General features: G+C 43.3%; 1 protein-coding gene across 1 annotated transcript in view; it reads left to right on the forward strand.

Moving 5' to 3' along the window:
* The window catches only part of drp2 (dystrophin related protein 2), a gene marked incomplete at its 5' end in the record, with an annotated part of 81,945 nt that overhangs the window by 33,160 nt on the left and 35,703 nt on the right, over window positions 1-13,082 (forward strand). Inside the window, 4 exons of the mRNA XM_062425211.1 lie at window positions 7,617-7,737; window positions 8,589-8,700; window positions 9,877-10,033; window positions 11,690-11,836. Of these exons, the coding sequence (XP_062281195.1) occupies window positions 7,617-7,737; window positions 8,589-8,700; window positions 9,877-10,033; window positions 11,690-11,836 (537 nt within the window). The remainder of the gene's footprint in view (window positions 1-7,616; window positions 7,738-8,588; window positions 8,701-9,876; window positions 10,034-11,689; window positions 11,837-13,082) is intronic.

The raw sequence follows: 13,082 nt of genomic DNA on the forward strand, positions 1-13,082 counted from the left end.
CCATAAAGTTGTGAATAATACAGCATTTTATCAGACACCGCACTTTGTGGGCCATGTTCCGCGCCTCCATTGTCAAGGCAGCCGACCGGTCTTGTGGCCGTAAGGTGGTCGGTGCCTGTCGTGGCGGCAATACCCGAACCCGCTGGTGGACACCGGCGGTGAGGGATGCCGTCACGCTGAAGAAGGAGTCCTATAGGGCCTTTTTGGCCTGTGGGACTCCGGAGGCAGCAGGCAGGTACCGGCAGGCCAAGCGGGGGGCGGCTGCGGCGGTCGCTGAGGCAAAAACCCGGACATGGGAGGAGTTCGGTGAGGCCATGGAGAACGACTTCCGGACGGCTTTGAAGAGGTTCTGGACCACCATCCGGCGTCTCAGGAGGGGGAAGCAGTGCACCGTCAATACTGTGTATGGGGGTGACGGTGCCCTGCTGACCTCGACTCGGGACGTCGTGGATCGGTGGAAGGAATACTTCGAAGACCTCCTCAATCCCACCGACACGCCTTCCGGTAAGGAAGCAGGGCCTGGGGACCCGGGTGTGGGCTCTCCTATCTCTGGGGCTGAGGTCGCCGAGGTGGTCAAGAAGCTCCTCGGTGGCAGGGCCCCGGGGGTGGATGAGATCCGCCCGGAGTTCCTCAAGGCCCTGGATGTTGTGGGGCTGTCATGGTTGACACGACTCTGCAACATCGCGTGGACATCGGGGGCAGTGCCTCTGGATTGGCAAACTGGGGTGGTGGTCCCTCTTTTTAAGAAGGGGGACCGGAGGGTGTGTTCCAACTATAGGGGGATCACACTCCTCAGCCTCCCTGGTAAGGTCTATTCGGGGGTACTGGAGAGGAGGGTCCGTCGGATAGTCGAACCTCGGATTCAGGAGGAGCAATGTGGTTTTCGTCCGGGTCGTGGAACTGTGGACCAGCTCTACACCCTCTGCAAGATCCTTGAGGGTGCATGGGAGTTTGCCCAACCAGTCCACATGTGCTTTGTGGACTTGGAAAAGGCATTCGACCGTGTCCCTCGGGGGGTCCTGTGGGGGGTTCTCCGGGAGTACGGGGTATCGGACCCCCTGATACAGGCCGTCCGTTCCCTGTACAACCGGTGTCAGAGCTTGGTCCGCATAGCTGGTAGTAAGTCGGACTGGTTTCCGGTGGGGGTTGGACTCCGCCAGGGCTGCCCTTTGTCACCGATCCTGTTCATAATTTTTATGGACAGGATTTCTAGGCGCAGCCAGGGCGTTGAGGGGTTCCGGTTTGGTGACCTCAGGATTGGGTCACTGCTTTTTGCAGATGATGTGGTCCTGTTGGCTTCATCAGACCGTGACCTCCAACTCTCACTGGATCGGTTCGCCGCCGAGTGTGAAGCGGCCGGGATGAGAATCAGCACCTCCAAATCCGAGTCCATGGTCCTCAGCCGGAAAAGGGTGGAGTGCACCCTTCGGGTCGGGGATGAGATCCTGCCCCAAGTGGAGGAGTTCAAGTACCTCGGGATCTTGTTCACGAGTGAGGGAAGGATGGAGCGGGAGATCGACAGGCGGATCGGTGCGGCGTCTGCAGTAATGCGGGCTCTGCACAGATCCGTCGTGGTGAAGAGAGAGCTGAGCCGAAAGGCGAAGCTCTCGATTTACCAGTCGATCTTCGTTCCTACCCTCACCTATGGTCATGAGCTTTGGGTAGTGACCGAAAGAACGAGATCGCGGGTACAAGCGGCCGAAATGAGCTTCCTCCGTAGGGTGGCTGGGCTCTCCCTTAGAGATAGGGTGAGAAGCTCGGCCATCCGGGAGGAGCTCGGAGTAGACCCGCTGCTCCTCCGCGTTGAGAAGAGCCAGATGAGGTGGCTCGGGCATCTAGTTAGGATGCCTCCCGGACGCCTCCCGGGTGAGGTGTTCAGGGCACGTCCCACCGGTAGGAGACCCCGGGGAAGACCCAGGACACGCTGGAGAGACTATGTCTCTCGGCTGGCCTGGGAACGCCTCGGGATCCCCCGGGAAGAGCTGGACGAAGTGGCTGGGGAGAGGGAAGTCTGGGTTTCCCTGCTTAGGCTGCTGCCCCCGCGACCCGACCCCGGATAAGCGGAAAGAAGATGGATGGATGGATGGATGGACCGCACTGTCATTAACCTCTGTCATTGTCCTTGAACTCACTCTGCTGCTGATATTATTATGCTGTGCAGTTACAAAACAAGAATATCAACAAACAATATTTTGTGAATGAGAGGTCAGTTACACCCCTCTCTCAAAATGGCTGGACATTGGAGAGCCTCACAATTCCTTGAGTCAAAGTTCAATTGAACTCTGCATGAAGCAAAGGAGCCAGGTCAAACTGAATGTGTCACACAATGCTCCACATAGACATGAATGGGAAACAAATCTCGATCTGACTGTACCAATGGGGTGGAGTTGGACAGGGCTATTTGCTGGTGTCACCACATTACATGTGTAAATTGTTGGATCTGAAAGGACTAATGTGTAACATTTAGTGGCATGTATTGGTGAGGTTGTGGATTGCACCCAACTGAATACCCTGCACCCAGCCTTCCCTTACAAGCATGTAGCAGAACTTACAGTGACCGTGAAACAAGCACAAAACATGAAAAGCCCTGTCTAGTGTTTGGTTTGTCCATTCTGGGCCACTGTAGAACATAGAAAGGGAACTGCTCCCTGTGTAGATATAAGGAGCTCATTCTAAGGTAACAAAAACAAGTCTTATTTTCAGGTGATAATACACTAATTAAACATGCATATAAATATCGTATTCCATTTCTACCAAGTCTGTTCTGCTAGATGCCACTAAATTCTACACACTGGTCCTTTAACAGGTGCAACAAAATTAAAAGGAGAGTCAGGGAGATATCAGACTTTGCTACAGCGTCATCACACTGACCAGAATAGCTTGTGGCCACTGGTAATATTAAATACATACAGTCACTAGATACTTTTATGTCAGACTTCCTCAATTTGGTGAGCCAACAGAATAATGGGAGAGAGTTTCAATATCACGTCAGTAGCTTTTGTTTATTGGATAGATCAAAAGAAATAAATTGCTTTCCTGTGTGTTAAGGATACCCACTGGTGGGACAAAAACAAAAACCCCAGGATGTCTTTAAGGGAGGAAAATATCTCTACTGAAATCATTTTAATTGACATGTTATATAGCTCTTTGTGCTCTGTCTTGGGGTAGACTCTCATAAAGTTGGTACAGACAGGAATTGCCCAGCAGGCGTGTGTGTGTGTGTTTGTGTGCGTGCGTGTCATACAGATTGCTGCTCTGTTCAAAAATAGCTCCAGACAAACAGCACAACCTGATATTGAAGATGATTTTTTAATTATTTTTGAACTAAAAAAACAATTTTGAACTAACATAATATTCAAATAGATTCAAATAAAAGCATTGAGATGTACTACTGTTTGTGTGTGTGTGTGTGTGTGTTTGTGTGTGTGGGTGTGTGTGAAGGGTAGAACCATTAAAATCTATACTATCCTGTGTGACAGGAAATGTTTGGAGAAACACTACCTGGGATGATAGGGATCATTTCCTGTTAAATCACTTTAGTTGTGGGTGATGTATGGCACGAACTGGAACTGGTGTTGTTACACGCAAGCAAACACACACTCACAGTCACACCAACACACACACATGTACAGTGCACTCACACACACTGTAATTGGTTCTGTAACTACAGCAGAGTTTCTTCTTTCCACCCTTTTTCCAATTTTCTGTGCTGTCAGTTTGTGCAGAGTCTCTGAAAGGGGACGTGTTTTGACAGCGAGAGGTTTGTGGTTCCCGCTTCACCCCAGTTCAACTCCACCTCGACTGGTGCACCGTGAAATCAGCCTGCCAATTAACAGGACAATGAAAAAGAAACCCAACACTTACACTGTAAACGTCCACTACACGTCTTTTCTTTTTGCTCTCAAATGTCTGCTCAATCCCTCCTTCTGTCTTCTAACATGCTATTCCTTGTGCTTCCTCATCTGTCTTTTTCTCATGTCTACTTTTTCTGCTTTGAAGCCTCAGTCATTGTTCTCTATTTTCACAACTATCCCTCCAACACTTATGGTCCTATTTAGTGCTGCACAAACTTCCAAAAATCTCCTCTCCTCTCCTCTCCTCTCCTCTCCTCTCCTCTCCTCTCCTCTCCTCTCCTCTCCTCTCCTCTCCTCTCCTCTCCTCTCCTCTCCTCTAGTATCCTCTTTTCTCTGCTCCTCTCTTCTAGCATTCTCTCCTCTCCTCTCCCAATGTCCCATTTTCAGCACAACACAACTTATAATCTGCGATGCCTCAGCTTCCCAAGCGTCTGGCCGCTCTAAAACTTTCCCGACAAAGCAGAGAGGGAAATTGCATCTCAGTTTTCTATAGAGAATTAAAGCGTTTTAAGAAATGTGAATTATTGATCTTAAGTGGATTTATTCTGATGTCTTTTTTGTGTTCCCTTTCCACATTGTATGTGTGTGTGTGTGTGTGTGTGTGTGTGTGTGTGTGTGTGCATTCACATATTTACTGTGTGTGTGTGTGTGTGTGTGTGTGTGTGTGTGTGTGTGTGTGTGTGTGTGTGTGTGTGTGTGTGTGTGTGTGTGTGTGTTTGTATTTGGGATGGTGATGGAGGGGATTTTGGGTGAGAAGCTTTGTTTGTGAGGGTGAGAGTGTATGGTTTTGTGTTTGGTTGTGAGAATGGGTGAGCATTTTGGCAGTTGGAGGGATTTTGTGTGTTTGTAGCAACTGCAGAATCTTCTCTGCCTCATGCGACATGGAAGATGAAATGAAAATCTATCCTCCTCAGTGTTGTCAGAAGCACACTGAGAGTGACTGTCCAGAGGGAGGAGTAAATGGGATGCCATCAACATGTTTAGACGAAGTCAATGAAGTCATTTCCTCCCTCTGAATTTTTCCACTCCATGCATAATGTATCTTAATCTGATCTGAAGGCTTCACTCTTAATGTTCTCTCAACCAAAGATGAAGCCTCTGAGTGTGAAATTTAGCTGGAATTAAAGTTTTAACATGACAGCTGGCTCAGGGAATCCATGGCTCAGCTCCTCTTTGGGCAGCAAAGCTGCTAAAGAGAGGATGGAGAGAATAGAGAACTGGAAAGGATGAAATGAGGGTGAGCAAAAGGAGAAGGATGGAGCAAGGATGTGCTGTAGAAGTGATTACAGAAAGGAGTTTGAGAGAGCAGGTTTTCTCTACAACTGTTGCACTGGGAATCTTATCTCATGCCACAGCTCCCCACCGTTACATACTTTTGCATGTTTGCTCGGCGCTGGTGTTTGCTGGTGTTTCACCGGGGGTTTTCTGTTTAACTCTGCTCAGCGGGTGTTATCAGGCCTGCTGGGCTCCGGTCCTAGGGCTTTAATAAGCACTGAAACACTGTCACTGCTGCGCCACACAACGCAGCTAATTCCAGCTAGTAATGTAGATTTTCAGCTAAAATTGTAATCTCTTCATACCATAAGAGGATTGAGTAGGCTGGCTTCACTTAAATAAATTACTTTGAAGAGAGGGAATATTCCTGGTATTAATTCACTCACCTGCCGTAGGTTTTAGAGAGAACAAAGATTAGTATAGAAGACACTGGCTTTCTTCAAGGCCCTGCAGACTCTGGGTATCTGCTCAGTGGTGGAGTAGAGGCGTGTGTGTGTGTGCCTTCTTGTACATTGAGGTCCTGGTTTGTGATTTGCATATAAGGAGTGCTGTTGAGTGTGGACCAGTGAAGCTGGGCTCTCCAGCTGCAGTAATTGGCTCCTCCTCCTCAGGCCAGTTGACCAATACTTTGGTCTCCTATTGTGCCCTGGGCTCTCTGCACAAGCAGACAGCCATGTAATCTCATGTGGTCCTGTCAGTAGATCCCTGCTAATGTGTGTGTGTGTGTGTGTGTGTGTGTGTGTGTGTGTGTGTGTGTGTGTGTGTGTGTGTGTGTGTCTGTGTGTGTGTGTGTGTGTGTGTGTGTGTGTGTGTGTGTGTGTGTGTGTGTGTGTGTATGTGCACATTGATTGCCATAAGTAATTTATATATTCCAAGAATCCAACTGTCCCTCATATATACCCCTTGGTGTTCAATCCTCAGTCTTTTTCTCAGCCTGCAGACTGTGCAGAAGCAGAGCCTCCTCCAAACAACATTTGATTTTTTCCCCTTTGTGTATTTGATAAAATGACTTAATTTTTTTCTTGTTTCATCTAGTTCAGTTTCCCTTCATTCATGTTACTACCCTCTGTGAGGTTGTAACAACCTCAGTAATATTTATTTGAAAGTGTTATGTAATTTGGTAACAGAAACAACTTAATATGGTATATAGTTTGACACACAGACACTGAAAATGGAAAAGTATTTTCTGTCTGTTAAAAGGAACCTTGACTATTAAGACTTGTAGGCCTTATTAGATTAACGTTGTCATCAACTATATAAATGTAATATAAAAACACTCTTGGTGTCTTCATTTTTCATAAAATTGGAAAAAAATCCTTTCACTCATAGGACACCATTGTTGTTCACATTGCAATGCAGCCTGGGTAGTGATGTCAAATGGTTGCAACAGTTTTCGGTCCCCGGTCTGTTTACACTACAGAGAGATAAAAATGTCTTATTTTCAGCCTTTCCAGTTTGAACCCGACAACACACAAGACATTCCTGTAATTTTAAATGAAAATGAAAATGATTGGAGAGGTGAGGAGGAGGAGAGGAGAGGAGGTTGAGATGAGGAGAGGTGAGGAGGAGGAGAGAGTGTCTATGTAGCAAGTACTCGCCTTTGCTAACAGTGAGGGAGAGTATGTGTTGTGTTGTAAAGCTGTTCAAGGTAAGCGTTTTGACACTGTACGCTTACGGATTGCCAAAGGTCAAAGGTAAAACTGGTCGACTGTCAGGTTCCTCCGTGTTTATGAGGGTCGTGTCCGCTGCTTCACCTTCAGAGCCTGCAACTGCAGGAGCGGGTTGTTTAACATCCTAACAGGACAGCATCCAGCATCTCCTGTATTTGACGTTTCTTAGAGCAGAATTTCAGTCGCTATCCAAGGGTGTTTGAAGTTAGACACCTTGAAAATTGTAGGCTCAGCATTTGGTTTTAGTCTTCGCTTATAACCAGCAGCACCGGTTAGCTCTTTTAACAGCTGTGGTCGACTAAATGCATCAAACGCATCAGGACTGAAGTGGAGAGAACACAGCTGTGGGTCTTTAGGAAGTTGTATTTATGACTTATTTTTCTTCTTATCGCTAGGAAAGCTGTGAAGACTTACATCACTTGCCTTGTTTCATTTTGACTGACATAATTTATTATGATTTTCTGCAGATTAACTATGTATGAACCAAAATATAATAAGCCGGTTAGGCAACAGTAATGTATATTACCAAATTGTACCACCCTTTCTGTAAAATGTTCTGAATATTTACCGTTTACCTTCAAATTACTCAGAAAAAATCCAGAAAATGTGTACAAAATTAAAGGACCTTTAAAAATGAAGCATTACTGAATGTACAATGAGTTTTGGTCTCTATGAGGCAGAGAGGAGTCACAGGTACAGTCTGGCCTTCAGGACCTTCCTTCAGAGGATAAAGCACCTGAGTTGGGACACGGTTTATTTCTTTGATTACCTTGTACTTACACACACTCTCCTCCCCTCTCTGCTTCTCCTCCGCCAGGCATTCATGGAGGATGTCAAGTCTCGCGGGCCGTTCATCTACTCAGTCTTGGAGTCTGCCCAGGCCTTTCTGGCTCAGCACCCCTTCCAGGAACCAGAGGAGACCCTGACTGATGGAAAAGGTCTGCTCCCTTTAAGCTCTGTGCCAACTGCTGTGCCAGCCAAAATATCATACTCACAAACTCGGCTGCGTCCCTGGGTATCTGAATAGGACCCATGCAGGTGAAATCTTCCATTAGTGGTCAATAGCAATAATCTATCCTCTGGTGTCAAGTTTAAGGCGACCTATTATGTTTTTCCATATTTCCAGTCACAAATATAATGTTGCAAATTCAGATGTTCATATTAAACGTGGCTTAAGTGTCAAATAATGCCATTATTTATTATTGATCAGCTGAACAAAGAGGTCCAAATATCTCCATATGTTGTTGTGTTCTGTGTAAACTGAGGGGCTGCATAAAGGGCCAGTATAAGATAAATAAGGATTTTTTTTTAACTGTTGCTGAAGCTGCTTTAGTGGAGTCCCAGAATAAAAATACAGAGCTGGCAATGAGCATAATAGGTCCCCTTTAGGGAAAGTGTCCAGGTCGGGACCAATTAGCTTTAGCTCACCAGCTCTACAGTGCCATCTGCTCAGATCAATAATACAGCAAGTGTGGCTGTTTCTCCACCCACACCTCCACTTCGTAATGTTTGGCTCTCACCACTGGCTGCTCACCTGGGAAATACTGTAGCAGTCTACCATACTGTGTTCTCCTCATGTCTCATGTTTTCCCCCTTCCTCCATTATTTCCCCTCTTTTTCAGTGCATTGATGAATCATCCTTCTCTAATCATCGCTCCTCTCCTTTTCTGACTTCTAACACTTGCTTTCCACTCCTCTTTCTCTGTCTACTCCATTTTTTACTTCATCATTTGCACCTTCATCCTTTTGCCCTCATGTGGCCCCATGTAACCTCTTCCACCTTCTGCAGAGGCGTCTCCACGACGGCGGATCTTGAATGTGAGCCGCTCGGTATGGAAGCAGGCAAATGTGGCCAGTGACCTGTGGGAAAAGCTGACAGCGCGCTGTGTGGACCGCCATAGGTCAGTCTTTATTTTATTTTTTACATGTAGATTTTGTTCAAACTAGGTGTGGTTTCTCTACCCTGTCTTGTTATTTGGTCCATCTCAGTAGCTGTACAACACAAATGGGAAATCACTGAATGTTATGGTGAATGGAAAAGAATATTTTGAGGTTAATCGTAATGCAAGTTTTGTAATCAAGGCCACTGCAGCCAGTAAACTTTGGGCCAGATAATCTGTTTTTGTCCTCTGAGAGCCTTTCAATTCCAGTTTTTGTGACAGAATTTTAATTAAATGAATAATTATAGGTCATATGGGAGTAAAGCAAATTGCAGCCCTTGTGCTCCTGGAACGACTCCAAAAGCCACTGAGCTAATGGTAACACTGATTTCTCAGCTGCAAAACAAGTTGGTTTCTTTTTGTTTCCTAAAAGCTACAATTTGGGAGTTAAGAAGTTTTACGTTTCATATAAATCAAGATGATTGAATATAAAAATAATGGTATACGTTATAGAAAAGGAAAGGTAGTTTAGGTTATTAATGCTCTCTTTCTTTTTTTAAATATATTTCAATGTTGTTGACAATCTCTCTCCTTTTTACTTTTTAAGTAAGTTGGTTTTACATAACAGGAAAGAAAAGAAAAAAGGAATGCTGTTTAAATTAATGCGACGGAAAAAGGCATGTATATTTGTTGATGATATATAAAAGACTCCAAAAAAGATGTATTTTATTTTATCTATATAACAGCAGTTTGCCTGTTTCTTATAGAGCTGCAAAGTTGAGAGTGTAATATCGCTCACGAGGACTCCGTGATTGTGTGTGTGTTGATCCATAGTAGGCTTACGCAGCCATACATTACACATAATATAATTACCATAACCTGATTACAAAATGTGGCAACTATAATCCGTTACAGAAACAATTAGGAAAACACATTTATCGAGTTTTGGATCACTGGGAATTCAGAGTTAGAAAACAAACTTTTTTTCAAGGGCAAAAACATTTAGATTGTGAAAAAAAAAGATTTTGCATATAGCCTCAATGAAATTACATAAATTATTATGAATAACGTGTTTGACTGCATGTTCCATGGATTTTTATATGCACAGATTTTTAGCCTGTTGTTTCACATTAACTCCATATTTTAATAGTGCAGGTAGTTAACTGTGATGAATTGAATTTTCAACAAAACCCTCAGACACATGGAGAGGACGTTGGAGCGTTTACTCCAGATCCAGGCAGCGATGGAGGAGCTGGCAGTGGCCCTGGAGCAGGCAGAGGGGGTGAGAGATGCCTGGGAGCCTGTCGGAGACCTCTTCATTGACTCTCTGCAGGACCACATAGACGCTACCAAGGTAGACACTCAAAGAAAAAGCACATTACACCCACTTTCTCCTCATTCTGTATCTCTTTATCTTTCTCATGTATACACACACTTGCACACGCAGACACATTAATAGGAAACCTAGATATAAATTATTTTTTTAGCCTATGGAATAACTTAAATGTCTCCTTTTGAGATAATCGCCTCCGGCTAACCCTGAAAAAGCACACAATGTGACACATCGTTAAATGACATCCCCTTTTTTAAAAATCACAAATACACAGCGGTGATATGTTACTCATGAATAAGTGAGATCTGTATCAGGCTGTGTTGCTTTAAAATGTTTGTTTTGCTTGCCTGTGTACACATTCCTGTCAGAGTAGCTGTGATCTGATAGATGATGACAAGGACGAGGCACTTCATACTGGCACAGTGAGATAGTATGGGTTAGAATCCTCAGCTGAATAGATGTTGTTAAACAAATGGCAGGTCATTGGTTTAGTAATTATGGAGTGGAGAGCAGAGAGTGTTGCTACTGTTAAGTGAGGGCAAACTCTGCTCACACATCATTATTCACAGTGAAGCTCAAACATTCAACTGTAGGAACAAGAAGAAAAACACATTTTTGAGTGAAGGAGGGCTTTTTAATCATAATCAAAATAGCTGCAGATTAATCTTCTGTCGATTGACGTTGGCATATCAATTAATGGATGTGTTTCAGCACTACAGTATTCACCTACACATACACTGATACAAGCATTCGCACTTGCTCCTAGGCTGCTTGTAATTATCATAAGGGTGATGTGTTTTGTTGCTTCTCCCTTTTACATTGTTCCTGCTGACATCAAAACACAGTCACCAGATTTGGAGATACCAGGTATTAATTTACTTACTCTAAAGAAGAAAACAAGAAAGTAGACCCTAAATGTGACTGCAGGCTGTCCTACAGCTGTGTTCATTCCATGCAGTCACAGCTTCCTCATATTAAATAATGCTTTTCTCTTTCAGTCTTATGTAAGTGTACCGTTGAATAAAGACATCAGTGTGCAAAATATTTTGTGAAAACATGTCACACAGGCAAACATGCTTGGCACCTTTTTTTGTTTTTGTTTTTACCCATAATTAAATTTCAAGTTTGAGGTGTGACACTGACATTTGTTAAACATTCTTGTACATCTACACTAAAAGTTTTCACAGACTGCAAATTAAAAAAAAAAAAAAAAAAAAAAAGATTAAACACAACTGACAGTTCAAAATGATCCAGCTGTAAATAGACAAACATATACACACATAAACTGCCCACGCACTGACACTTGTGTATGAATCCTGGTTTAGACTAATTCCCTGGTTTCCTTCATTGTTCACATATAAAATCTATGAACAGATGCTGTTACTGGTCCAACATCATTATACATTCTTTTCACTTTGATTTTGGAAGTTAGTACATGGATGCTGCCAAGTAGTTTCTTAAACTGAGCCGGAATCTATAATGAATCACATTTCAATTGACTTGAATGGAGTCTGTCCAAACTTGATATTAGTAGACTGCTATGACTAATGTTTTTCTGCATTTAATATTTTTTTTATATTTCTTTTTTATTCTAACACTCTCTTTTTCATCTACCTCCCCCTTGATTGTTCTCTCTGATCTCCTCTCTCCCCCTCTTTCTTTCTCATCATCCTGCAGTTATTTAAGGAGGAGCTGACCCAGGTGAAGGAGGGCATGAAGCACATCAATGATCTGGCCCACCAGCTGGCTATCTCTGATGTACATTTGTCGATGGAGAATGCCCGTGCCCTGGAGCATCTTAACAGCAGATGGAAAGTGCTTCAGGTAGAGTTCATTGGCAGGTTTCTATTGTCTATTTGAGATTGTCACCAGCAGTTTCTCCAGCTTACAAATGCCAGGCAGATATCACAATCATCCCAAGTGTGATGTTTGTCCATAGTAAAGACTCCACGTAAGGGTTTATTAGAGGCTTTCAGGCGTTTTGAGCATTTGAAGGACAATTGGAGTGTTTTTAATAAAAGGCCATGTTTTTGATGACAAGCTCTAACATCACACGAGTGGGTGGTCAGAAAGTCTTTGCATGCTGCAAGATGAAAGCCTCTCAATTTGCCTAATTTACTCAGAGATAGTAAAAGCAACTGAACTTACTGGCCTATTTGACCATATTTATAATATGAGTGTCACAAATTGTCCACTTGCCAATGATTGGTGTTAAGTGCTCTTCACTATTGCCTTCAAGTGTGTTGCTTTAAAAAAACATCTGTTTATTGATTTTTATAACATACCAATATCAAAACTAAACAAATACCGATAATCAACATAATACAAAGTTAGGGGACATTACACACTTGCAAGACAAATTACAATGGCTACAGACATTAAAAATACATTATATGATGGAGCACATAGATAGTAATAAATGGCCATTACAGCTGCGTGTACAGGGGTTAAGACCTAGTGTTAGCATAACTGAGAAAGCTGTACCATATTTTGCTGAAATTTTTAGACGAGGCATACCTGAGCTTCTCCAATTTTAGGTGTATATCAGTGTGGAAATAAAATGAATGCAAACAATAGATGCCTGGAATGATTGTTAAAGTATATCCCAATTTCTATAACAAGCATGGTTTGTTTAGTTGTGATGTGAAGTAAAAAGGGGCTAAAATATGAAAACTAGGATTTTGCTGCTATGACAGATGTAAAAAAAAAAAAATACTGCAGAATACTGTACTTGGTTAAACCTGACTTAACTGTAGCCATTTCACAGTCATTTAGTCAATGTTCTTTGATTGGAAGGAGAAACAGCTTCAGCAAGTGTTGAGTTAAATAACATAATAACATACACAATGTTATTATTATTAATTTCATCAACCTTTAACCACTGTAATAACCTGTTATCTAACAGCTGTTGTTTTCCTGCAGCACTTTTTTTCTGTGATGTGTTGAGCTCACTTTTGAATGAGTTCAGTTTAGGAAGGTGAGAATAACACTTACAGTAAATGACGCCTATTCTTGAGTATAATTATACTGAAACTATTGGTTTGAATTTTAACAGTTCATATATATGCAC

The sequence above is a fragment of the Scomber scombrus genome, chromosome 9 (genome assembly GCF_963691925.1).
Source record: "Scomber scombrus chromosome 9, fScoSco1.1, whole genome shotgun sequence".
Classification (NCBI taxonomy): domain Eukaryota; kingdom Metazoa; phylum Chordata; class Actinopteri; order Scombriformes; family Scombridae; genus Scomber; species Scomber scombrus.